This window comes from Chiloscyllium punctatum, chromosome 16, assembly GCF_047496795.1.
Source record: "Chiloscyllium punctatum isolate Juve2018m chromosome 16, sChiPun1.3, whole genome shotgun sequence".
In the NCBI taxonomy this organism is placed as follows: Eukaryota; Metazoa; Chordata; class Chondrichthyes; order Orectolobiformes; family Hemiscylliidae; genus Chiloscyllium; species Chiloscyllium punctatum.
Window position 1 is genome coordinate 8,379,859 of NC_092754.1, and position 13,186 is coordinate 8,393,044.

The window sequence follows — 13,186 nt, forward strand, 5'->3', positions numbered from 1 at the left end:
TAATTCTCAATCCATTGCATTGTGGTAGTGTCTTAAACATGCCTTCTAAATTGGCCCTGCAAGTCACTCAGTTTTATAAAACTACAATGAGGTCCAGGAGAAGGAATGAGAAAGAACAGACAACCCATCATTCACTAGGATCTGGAAATAATAATGGTACAGCCAGCCCTGTCAATACCACAAAGTCATCCTTAGTAACAACTGGCTATTCATCTTAAATTGGGAGCGCTGTCCCATAGGCAAGTCACGCAACACCTGGGCTTGGTCATGCTCAGGGACTCGTCTTACAATGTCACACACTTCACATTTTCTCTGGGTTCATCCTATCCCACTCCTTAAGCTCAGACTGGTATGCTCTGCTCACATAAAGCAGGACAACTCCAACCAAGATAATTACTGTCCTTGCAGTTGGCCCTTAACCATTAGCAAAGTGATGGAAGGGATGTTGACAGTGCTGCGACCAGCATTTGCTCAGAAATAACCTGCTCACTGTTTCCCAGTTTGGGGTTCAGTTAGTGCTACTTAGCACCTGACCTCACTACAACTTTAGTCCAAACAACAACAAAAAAACACTGAACTCCAGAGGGAAGAGCATAGTGATTCACCTTGAAATCAAAGCAGAATTTGACTGTGTTTGGCTTCCACGATCCCTAGCAAAACTGGAGTCAGTGGGGATCATGGTGAAGTTGCCTTCTGATTGAAGTGATACAAAACAAGTTAGTTGTGAATGTTGTCAAATCATCTCAACCCCAGGGTGTTACTACAGGAGTTCGTCAAGGTAGATTTGTTTTCTAAACACTCCGTGCAGAGATGTTATTACACACCTCTGGAGCAGGCAAGCACTTGTACCCAGGCTTCCAGGTCCACACAATGGAATGGCAGCATCACAGCCTTGAGTTGCACAGGCTAATGTCCAAGGCCAAATTATCTTTAGCTTCTCCATCAATAACTTTCTTTCCTTCATAAGGCCAGAACTGGGGACATTTGCTGATGATGGTAAAATGTTCAGCATCATTGTGACTGCTCAAGTATAGAAGTAATCACTGACCATATGCAGCTGGACCAGGACAATGTCAAGGTTTGGGCTGATAAGAGACATGCAACACTTGTGCCACACAAATGGTGGGCAATAGCCATTTCAAACCAGATTGAATGCAACCATCACCCCTTGATACAAATGGCATAACCATCATTAAATTCCACTCCCTCCCCTCGAATCCTGGGAGTTTCCATTGACTGGAATCTGAACTGGACCAACCATATAAATACTGTGGCAACAAGTGCAAGTCAGAGATAAAAACAGAAAATCTTGGAGAAATTCAGCAGGTTTGGCAACATCGGTGGAGAGCAACACAGTTAAGGTTTTGAATCCAAAGATTTTGACTTGGAAATGAAAGATTAGAGGCTAGGAATTCTGCAACAAGTAGCTCACCTTGTGGCACCCTCTGCTTGTCTACTACCTGCAAGTCAGAAGTATGGTAAATCTGTTCCATTTGCCTGGATAAATGTAACTCCAACAACATTTGAGAAGCTCATCCAAGACAACACATTCCCCATACACAACATTCACTCGCTTCACTATGAATGTACAGTTGTTATAGTGTGTACCAAGTATAAAATGTACTGCAGCAACTTAACCAGGCTCCTTAAACAGCATCTTCAAATCCTGTGACCTCTAGGACCAAGAGCAAGGTAAAAGGGCTACACATGCATGGGAGCACCATCATGACCTGTACATTCTCCAAGCTGCATACCATCCTGACTTTGAATTATACTGCCATTCCTCCACTTCACTGGGTCCAGTATCCTGGAGTTCTCTTCCTAACAGCAGCATAGGTGTACCTGTAATGCAGAACTGTAGTGGTTCAATAACAAAGCTTACCACTGTCTTCTCGAGTGCAATTAGAGATGGACAGTGATGCCCACGTCACATTAATTTTTTTTAATTAGATTAGAATTTGACCAAATGGTTCATTTACAGTTTGTTTTTATTTGTTGATCCTATGCTTTCAGCATGTAACAGTTTACAACCTGTGTAAGAACAGGCAACTGATCTCTCCTGTCATTTTGCTTTCAGGTGGACCATATCGAGACCTGCCTGGTGCTATCCCAGCTCCAATGTCAGCAGCACACCAACTGCAGGCAATGCACGCCCAGTCAGCAGAACTACAGAGACTAGCAATGGAACAGCAATGGCTACATGGCCATCACCATATGCACGGAGGTCCCCTTCCTGGGCAAGAAGACTATTATAGGTAAGAATAACTGAACTTTGCTGTTCAGCATTTCACTTTAAAATAGATATAAATTTCATTTAATTGAATTCTTCACGTGGGATTGTTCTGACCTTAAGATGATTTACAGTACTCATTTTGAATCAGAATGTTGATAGTTAATACTTACAGAGTATTGTAAAATCTGATCTGAACCCAACAGGAGTAGCTGACCTTGTGCAAGAATGCTCATTTATGTCTTGATTTCTCAGCTGAGGTCAGAATTTCTCTCTAAAGAGCATCTTAGCAGAACTGAAATGGGAACAAGCAGGAGTGTACTGCCTCTAATTGATATGCTAGCCCTTTTTCGCTTTGGCATACATTTTTCTGAAATTTGTTCTTGGGATCTGAACATCATTGGGCGGGGCCAAGACTTCTGCTGATCCCCAATTTGACCATGAGCTGCCTTCTTGAATCTCTCTTGGCCTTGTAGTAAGTAGAACTACAGTGGATAAATGGTTTGTTGGACCATTTCAAAAGGCAGTTAATAGTCTACCATATTGGTGTGTTCTGGAGTCAGGTATAGGTGAGACTATTTAAAAACATTTACTCTCCGCTCCTGAAGAACATTATTGAAGCAGGTATGTTTTTATAATAATCCAGTACGTTATACATTTTTGTCCATATTTGCTTCCTATCAAATTTAAATTTCACCATTTGCTGTGGTAGAATTTGAATTCATGTCCCAGGGGCATTTGTCCAGGCCCCTGGATTGCTATTCCAGTAACTTTACAATAGTGTTACTGTCTGCTGAAAATTATTAAACTTTTAATCTCTGACATCGACATCATTATTATGGAAACAAGCTGTCTTTTTTTTCGAAATTACTGGCAATGCAAATATTTTCACCTATTATTTTAAATCAGTGTTGAAAGTTTTCAGTGCATTTGATCTTTTAGCTTTGTCATTTTGGCACTAACTTTTCCAATCATGGTAGATCCAGCAAGGCTTTGATTTTGTGTGCAATATTTTCCAATTTCTTATATGAACAAAAAGAAAATCTGACTTCTGTTTCAGATGAGATACAAGTAAGCACACAGAAAGGGAGACTCCCTGTTTTAGAGTATTCATCAAAAATACTGATTTTCTTGTTCATCAACTCAGTGAGAATGTCACTCAGTGGGAGGTGAAGTTCTTTGCATTTTGTTCCATGCACTGTGCACAGTAATCCACAGACTCCTGGCAAAAGTTTACAGAGATCTTGAACTGAACCAATCTGAAATAATCAAATTTTGAAAACATAACCTACAATTGACTTGTAAATTGGAAATATTATTAAACAATGCCTCAGTGCAAATAAATGACAGTTTGTTAAAAATTCTTGTTAACTGATGTACTAAATTTAGTAGCCCTTGAAAATGGTAGCAGTTTTGTTATTGTGTAACCTTTAATTTTTAATGATTAATCAATTATTACTACTTGCCTGTGCTTTCCAGAAATATCCAACAAAGCTGTCACACAAAACTTCTAAAATAATGTACCCATGTTTTAGGCTGTTACTTCTGGTCTTCGTAAGGATTCCTAAGTATTTGTCCAGAAAATAATTAAATTCAAAATTACCCATGTGTTTGTCTACATATAAAAAACAATGTCACTTCATCACTTTGTGGTCTTATAACAAAGAGTTTCCAAATACCATTGCCTATGAGAATTATACCAGTTGTTTGCTGGACCATAAGTCTCGAAGAAGCAATGCTTCATTTAAATATTTCAAAAAGCCATCGTGTTTACGCTAGACTTGAAATGTAGTTCTGCACAGATTAGGTAAGTCATGCGTTGGACCATGCAGATCTAAGCAATTAGTATTTGAGCATCATGTGTTTGGGACAGTATATGACACCACTAACTAGTATTTATGTAGTCTTTAATATAAAACATCCCAAGGCATTTTACAGAGGCAAAATAAAGCAAAATATGACATTAGATGCTTTATTGAATGTTCACCCAGAATCATAGAGCACGGAAACAAAGCATTCGGTCCAACCAGTTCATGCTGAACATAATCCTAAATTAAACTGGTCCCACCTGCCTGCTCCTGGCCTGTATCCCTCCAAACATTTCTTCTTCATGTATTTATCTAAATGCATTTTAAATGTTATAACTTTACCCACAGCCACCACTTCCTTTGGAAGTTCATTCCATACATGAACCACACTGTTTTTTAAAAAAAATTGTTCTTCATGTCTTTTTTAAATCTTTCTCTTCCCATCTTAAAAATATGCCCCTAGTTTTGAAACCCTCCTCCCCAGGGAAAAGACATTTGCTATTCACCTTATCTATACCCCTCATGATTTTTTAAACCTTTATGAGGTCACCCCTCAATATCTTACTCCAGTGAAAAAAGTCCCAGTCTCTCCTTATATCCAAAACCTTCCATACCAAGCAACATCCTGGTAAATCTCTTTTGAACCCTCTCCAGCTTAATAATATCCTTCCCTATAACAAGGTGACCAGAACTGGGTAACAGAAGAGGCTTCACCATCATCCCGTACAACCTTAACATAACATCCTAATTCCTAAACTCAAAGGTCTGAACAATGAAGGCAAGCATGCTAAACACCACCTTAACCAACCTATCTGTATGTGATGCAAGCCACAACGAATTTATGTACCTGAACCCCTAGATGTCTCTGCTTTACATTGCTGCCCAGGACCCTATTTTTAATTGTATTAGTCATACCCTTGTTGTTTAACCAAAACTCAAAACCTCACATCGATCCAAATTAAACTCCATGTACCACTCTTCAGCCCATCGACCCAATTGATCAGTATCTCTTTGCAATTTTAGATAGCATTCTTCATTGTCCACTATACCACCAATTTTGGTATATCTACAAACTTACCATGCCTTCTATATTCTCACCTAAATTATTTATATAATTTACAAACAAAAGTGGACCCAGCACCGATCCCTGCAGAACACTGCTGGTTACAAACCTCTAGTCTGAAAAACAAACCTCCACCAACACACGCTGTCTCCTGCTTTTAGGCTAATTTTGTATTTAATTGGCAAGCTCACCCTGAATCCCATGTGATCTAACTTTACTAATTATTCCACAATGCAGAAACTTGTTGAAGGCTTTACTAAAGTCCAAGTAAACAATGTCTACTGCTCTACCTTCACCAGTCGTCTTGGTTATTTCTTCAAAAAACTCAAATCAAGTTTGTGAGACACAATTTCCTTCACACAAAATTGTTCCTAATCATTCCTTGCCTCTCCAAATTCCTATAAATCCTGTCATTCAGAATCACTTCTAACAACTTACCTACCATCGAAACCAGACTCACTGGTCTATAGTTCCTACATTCTCCTTACATCCCTTCTTAAACAAAGACATAACATTATCCACTCTCCAGTTACTCTGGCCCCACACCCATGATGATGCAAATATTTCTGCAAGGGACCCCACAATTTCCTCCGCAACATCTTGGGATACACTAGATCAGGTCCCAGAGATTCATCCCCCTTTATATTTTCTGAGACCTCCAGCACTTACTCTGTACTTTCAAAACGTCAACATTTATTTCCCTGAATTCTCTAGCCTCCATTTCTTTCTCCACAGTCAAAACTAATTCAAAATATTAATTTAATATCTCTCCTATCTCCTGAAGTTCAACACAAAGGTGATCTTTTTGATCGTTAAGGGTCTCTCTCTAGTTACTATCTTGCTCTTAACGTACTTGCAGAATCTCTGTATTATCCTTAACATTATTTGCCAAGGCTATCTCATATCCTCTTTGCCTACCTGATCTCCCTTTCGAGTATGCCCCTATACTCGAGATTCATTTGAACTCCGTTATCTATATACTAATATGGTTCTTCTTTTTTCTTGTATAGAACGTCAATATCTTCATCCATTGTTCTCTAATCCTACTAGCCTTACCTTTCACTCAAACAGGAACATGATGACTCTGAACTCCTCTTATTGCAGTTTTGAAAATCTCCCACTTATCAGATTTCCATTTATCTGTGGAATAGGGCCAGCCTATTCCAATCAATTTTTGCAAGTGCTTGTCTCATACCATTAAAATTTGCCTTTCTCCAATTAAAACTGTGATTTTTTATGGAAGGCTTATCCTTTTCCAAATAGCATTATGATCATTAGAGCCAAAGTGATCCCCTACTATCACTTCAGTCACTTGCTCTGTCTTACTGCCCAACACAAGGTCAAGTTTTGCTCCTTCACTAGTCAGAACGTTTACATATTGATAAAGAAAATTTTCTTGAACACATTAAATAAATTGTTCACCGTCCAAACCTTTAACACTATGGCACTCCCAGTTAAGTTTTGGAAAATTGAAATCACCTACTGTTACAATCTTATTATTCTTACATATATCTGAGATTTCTCTGTATAATTGTTCCTTGATTTTCTGCTGACTATTGGAGGGTCTACAGTATAGTCCCATCACTGTGATTATTCCTTTTTATTTCTATTTTCAACCCATATATTTTCACTGGGTGATTTTTCAGCAATCTCTTCTCTCATTACAACGATAATGTTTTCCTTAATCAAAAACACCAATCTGTCTCCTCTTTTACCTCTCTTTCTATTCTTCCTGTAGCATCTAAAATCTGGATCATTGAGCTGTCCATCCCTCAGCCAAAATTCTGTAATAGTTGTGATGTCCCAATCCCGTGTTCCCAAGCAACCCCGGGTTCATCAGCCTTACCTTATAAGACCTTGCATTGAAATAAATGCAGTTTGATAGGACAGTCCCCTGTAACAATTGTTCTTTTGAATCTTGTCAAACCTCACCTATTGTAAGATTCATCCTTAGTGCCCAAGATCTGGCTGCCTCTTCTATTTTCTTCTGAGCGACCATTCTTTTCAACAGTACCGAAAACTGAGTATCTGTTTGAGAGAAGGATAGACACAGGAAGCTTGTGAACTACCTTTTTACCTGCCCTGACAATTGCCCATCTATCTGACTGATCCTGATGTGTAATCACATCTCTAAATCTACCAGCCATGTAACTCTGTCTCTCTTATACCCTGAACGCTATTAAGCGTGAAAAGAAGCAGATTACAATAGCACCTTATATATGAAATAAACTACCTTTCCTTACCCAAAGAAACAATGTTAAGCATGCAAAATACAAGAAATAAAAATCAAACATATAAATCTTAAATAAAATAACCTATTAGCTGGACAATCAAAATGAAAAATAACGACTCAAATGATCCAGCATGCAGCTTTCCATCTTCTGATTTTAAAAAAATCTCACTCCAGAGCTGACCACATGTAGGTCTATCCAAAAGGTCCATTATCAGAACTTCATTTAAAAATAAATCTGTTTCTTTTAGTTTATTTTTGCTTTTTTATGTTTTTGATTATAAAAAAAACTGAAGACAAATTAAAAAAAGATCTTGTACTACTAAAGTGTAGTAACTAAGAAATGTAGAATTAAGGTATGTGTAGACCTTTCCAAAGATTTTGTTAACCCAACTCAGTTTGAAAAAAATTACACACTTATTTTGCTTTTTTGACTATAAAAGAATCAAAAATGAATCAAAATAAACATCTTATACAACTGAAATGTAATAACAGTAAGAAATCTAAAAGTAAATCTAGAAATAAGCCTGTAATTTCAGGAGCAGCTGAGAGAATGAAAGAAATGAATGAAAAAAATAAACTTAAGATAACAGGACTCAACCATACAATTCTTCAAGCCTTCCCCACCATTCAGTACAAACCTCGCTGATGTTTGAATTCAATCTGCTTTTCTGCCCACTACCCTTATTGTCTGAGAGACCAAAGCCTGTAAGTCGCCTTAAATAGATTCGACAATGGAATATCTTCAACGATCTGAAAAGAATTCTAAGCGTTCACATGCTTTCAGTGAAGAAATTTCTCCTCATCTCAGTCCTAAATGATTTGATCCCTTATTCTGAAACAACCTCATTAAGGAATAGTATCGACCAGTGATTCAGTAAGAAATTGTATTTCTATAATACTTTGAACATTCCAAGACACACTACTGAAATTTCAACAAATAAAATTTAACGTTCATCAGGCAATTCCATTAAGTGATGAAACACTGAGCCACATAGATCAGGTAGCTCCCAGACTCAATTCCTAATGTTTGCTGTTATTGGTCAGGGTGACATTGGCCTTAGTGCCTGCACCTTGAAGATTGAAAGAGGAGAAACACAGAAACAACAAAAGAAAAGCATGATACAGACCCTTTCTCATCCACCTCTTGATTCCTTTCACCATTAGGCAAGGTGGAAACCCTAGCTGCACCTGTTTATGTAACCCATAAAGACTGACTGGTGAATTCTGTGAGGTAAAGACTTCTCATTAGATTGCAACAAGACTTGTAAGTGACTTATTCTAATCAGATATTGGATTTGTTTCAAAAAATTAGCATGGTGAAAACTTGCCATTTATGTTTTGTTTTGAATATAGCCCCTAGAAATTATGCCAAATATTGAGCATACCTTTAAAAAAAAGCCTCAACTGCCTTGAGCCATTAGAAAATGCAAATCGTAATACAGTGCACAGCACAGGCGAAGACATCTTTTGTACTACGTTAAATTTTTGAAACGAAGAACCTTTATAATCAACAGCAATGACACTTGCATGCCTGTGTTTACTTTCTTCTCATGGTATTTTTGAACGATTTCCATTGCATTCTGTATTAAACATCATCTTATGGGTGTTGCTTGTAGATCAGCACACTCTTCAGGAATTGCAATAGTAGCTGAGAATTTAAGAGCATCCCCGTAGTAAGGTTTGGGGAGTGGGTGGGTGTGGAGTTGCAGTAAAAATTGTCTCAACCGTACAAAGTTGCAAAAAGATCTCCACAGTTTGAGAGTGGGTTAGAAACGATGGTGAATGGAGTTCGGTGTGGGCAACTGTGATGTCATCCACTTTGGGTCAGAGAGTGCTAGGATATTTTGTTGAGTGTCAAGAAGCAGAGAGACATTGATGTCAATAAAGGTCACTTCAGCAAAAGTCACTAAATCCTAATGCATATATACACAGAAAGTAACTAAGAATGCTAATAGAGTTTTGTTTTATTTTGTTCTTGTGACATGAGCATCACTGGCTGGGTCAGAATTTATTGCCCAACCTAACTGCCCTCTGGAAAAGTGATGGTGAACAAATTGCAGGTGTGTGTGGTGTAGGTTCATCCACAACACTGTTAGGAAGAAAGTTGCAGAAATTTGACCCAGCAGCACTGAAGGAACACCCAATAGAGTTCTGGATTCCAGATCAGAATAGTGTCCCTTGAAGGGGAACTTACAGGTGGCAGTGTTCCTATGTATCTGCTGCCCTTGTCCTTCTAGGTGATAGAAGTCATGGATTTGTAAAGTTTCAATTATATTTCAAAGCTTTAAAATACAAAAGTGAAGAAAGGATGCTTCAGCTGTGCACAGCTTTTTTTTTCAGCTTCATTTGGAATAGCGCATTTGGGTACCAAACCTCAGGAGTGCAGTGTTAGTTTTGGAAGGGATGCATCATTGATTCTTCATATTGCTACCAGGGCTACATTGAGATTAGATTCCATAAATCTGATTCGTATTGCCTTGAGTTTTGAAGATTGAGGGATAAGCAAATCAAGGTGTTCAAAATGAGAAAGCAATTTAATGGAGGAGATCTGGAAAAATGCTTCACTTTGTTGAGAAAATCCAAACAGGGATGTAGTATGAAGAATTTAACTATTTAAGATAGAAAATCAGAAAACACTTCAGGGCTAGTGGAAATTTGGAATTGTCTTCCCCAAAATGTTGTGGACTCTGGATTAATTGCAGTGTAATGACTCAGATTGTTAGATTTTCTTCTGGGTAAGGGTATCAAGTAAAGATGGATATTTGGAGTTGCAGTACAGATCAGTAAGAATTGACAGATCAGACTAACTTCCACTAATTCCTATATACAACTGGTAAGGCCATCAAATTCTCAGTAGTGAGCCTGAATATCTGCGTGCGGAATTTATCTGCTGGAACCTTTCCATTTAGTTTGCTCTAATCAGGGTCCATGGAAATTGTTAATGCACATGATGTGTTCTGGCCTTGTCAGGTTGAGAATGTTGCATCATTATATTCAGTGAATGTGTTTTTGTTAAGTTGTGGATAATTAACTTTTCCATTGAAACGTGTGTACTGTCCAATTTGGCCTAAAGCTTGTCTGATTTATCATGGACCAAACTATCTTTAATGGAGATTTGTATTTTTCAGCTTTTTTTTAAGCACAGGTAAGTGAGTAAAATATACAACTTTGTTTTAATTAAACACATCTGAAGGATGTTTTTCTCAAATAAATCATCTCAAGATGTCTTTTTTTTCATGAGTATCATTCTGTTTCTCTTATAGCCGTCTGAAAAAGGAAAGTGACAAACCACTTTAATTCCTGAACCATATGAAGGCTCACTCAGACGGGCAAAGGTCAATCAACCAGTACTTTGGAAGGAGCTCTGACATCCTGCAAGAATGACAAAAAGAGATCTTCCTAAAAAGATTTCCAACCCCATCCCCTCACCCCACCAAAAAAGATCGTATGATTTTATTTTGTAATATTCATCTGTGGAGGGGGATGGCTGTGGATCGTTGCACGACATTGCATTTGATTATATGACAGTCAAAAATGCACGCTGAGCAGTGTTTCCAGCTGTTCTTGTAATGGTACTAGACCGAGTTTCAAACGGTCACTGCACAATGCAACCTAACTAAAACAAAACACAAAAAGTTAACAGATTTAAGTTCTGATTATAAGTACTATAGTACATTTTATTACTCCTTAAATAATATGTAGGATATCCTCATAATTTTAAAGAAAAGTCAAATCTATGGCATGGCTTTTGAGTTTGTAAATAAAGAAAATTAAACTTATAAGTAAAGGATTAGTTGTGGATTTCTAATTGGATAACAGATTGCAAAAGTTAAATGTTTTAAACAGCTTCAACTCCTTTAATTAAAGGAGAAGTTAGCTGTGTGGTAATGTTTCCTCTGAAATGGAGTGTTTTTTCTGTGTGTCTAGTAGCAGTGGCATGCATCAAAAGGTTGCAGGGATTGTGGTCCAGACAAACGTCAACATAGATTTTAATGAACATAATAAAAGGCTACATAAATAGTATTTTACCATCACTGGGTTTGGGCATCCCATACCATGCTGGTCAACAATGCAGACTATTACTAGACTGATCTCTTGCCAACAGCATGAAAGAAATCTAGGCTCTCTGTTCAAATCATTAAAAATATTTTCAGTATCCAAAATATTTGAGACAGTTGAATCTTTTACCACTGTTTTATAGTGATAATTTTATGATTTAATATTTTAAAAAATTAGGAACAAATAAGCTACTTTTGTATTTGCGTTTAACGTAACATCGAGCATTTTTGCTTTCATTAAACATGCATTAAAGTATTGCACATAACTGTGGCATCATGCTAATTTTCTACTTGTCAACCTACGTTCGCATATGGAGAAAACCGACAGCCCATAATTAAATATCAGATTCAAGGGCATTAAAGTGTCACAAGTCGTCTTCACAAAGATTAGGTAAACAGTTTGGGAGTACGGGAAAATAGGACCAAAAGTATGAATTGAACTTCTGTGTTATTCTTGATTGTGATCACTCATCTGTCACTCTGTCAATCAACAGAAGTTTGTTGTCAAACATTTAAGCAGCTCAGACCTCCCCATTGTAGAAGTACGTTGTACACAAGTGTACTTTTCTCACTCGATGGGAAAACTTTTCATGAGGAGAGTTTGAGGTAGAACAAAGGCTTTGTGCTTACTGGTAGAAAAGTCCTTTCTATTTCTGAAATAAATGTTCTGAAAAGATGTTGATTCAAAGAATAATTATCGTCAATCAAAAAGATTCAGTTTTTAAGTCCCTTTTATAATATATATATCATAGCAGCTATTTTGGTTTTGGGCTTTTGATTACCTTGCAGAGATTTATACTCATTTTACTTCAGTCCTTTACCATGATGCATTAATGTCTGATTTCAGCAGTGTGGGTATCTGAGATACCAGCAAACTGAGCTGAAAATCTGTCAGTGAATAACATTAACTTTAGAGCAGGGGCTGACTGATATTGCTCTTTTGTTAATAATGTTTTTATATCTTAAACAACTGAAAATACCACTCTTAAAATGGTTTTGAAAGTTTGAACTTTACATTTTATCAAAGAAGGTATCACTTTGTTGTCAGAAGCTGAATGCAGAGAGTCTGGCTGATGTCTGCACTGGGTAACTGGTTTCCTGATGGTGCGTATTTGTCTTTCCCCTTGATTTTATCAAGGACTGTATATTTTCCATTGTAGACTGTTATGTGGTGTTCACTGTCATAGGACTGTGTTTAATTAAAAAGAACGAACTACATGGTGTGCTCACACCCTGGATAGTGACACAAAGGTTCAAGTTTTTATTTTGCTTTTGTGTTTTCCGAAGTATAATGTTTAATGTTGTCAATGGTCCAGCTTCTTATTTCACTGCAGCATTAGCAGAATGTACATTCTGATGCTAAATTTATATATATCTTGAAGCTTAATGTATATAATAGTAGTTTGCCATGGGATAACACAATGTAAACAAGAAGTAGAAGCAAAGATTGTGAGTCCTGTGTTTTCTCCATTTGAGTATTTTGTAATTTTTGAAATATTTGTGACTTAAATAAACCAGACAGAGCTGCAATGTTCATGTTTTCATTTAGCTACAAAACATTAGGTCAAAATCTCAGCTCACTTCTCACTATTGGTTTCCAATGTGCTGATGTTTGCACTAGTTAAAATGGTTTGCTTCTTGTATATGTATAAAGACAACTAATTAGGTTACCGTGGAGGCCATTTTATTCTCAGTAAGTTTGGTAACCTAACCATTACAAGCACTTCATGATAAAAACTGACAATTGAATGATTCTGCCTTTGATTGATTGACATCAGATTGTTCTGAATGCAG

General features: G+C 37.2%; 1 protein-coding gene across 13 annotated transcripts in view; it reads left to right on the plus strand.

Annotated features, from left to right (window-relative positions):
- rerea (arginine-glutamic acid dipeptide (RE) repeats a) overlaps positions 1-12,922 on the plus strand; it is a 566,413-nt gene extending 553,491 nt beyond the window's left edge. For 10 of the 13 annotated variants that reach the window (XM_072586150.1, XM_072586156.1, XM_072586157.1 and 7 more), the window contains 3 exons: positions 2,078-2,255; positions 8,499-8,565; positions 10,598-12,922. In XM_072586150.1, the coding sequence (XP_072442251.1) occupies positions 2,078-2,255; positions 8,499-8,541 (221 nt within the window). In that variant the 3' untranslated portion in view covers positions 8,542-8,565; positions 10,598-12,922. Of the gene's footprint in view, positions 1-2,077; positions 2,256-8,498; positions 8,599-10,597 lie in introns of all 13 variants that reach the window. The other 3 variants (XM_072586154.1, XM_072586163.1, XR_011962674.1) reach the window with 2 other exon arrangements.
- The last annotated feature ends 264 nt before the right edge of the window (positions 12,923-13,186 follow it).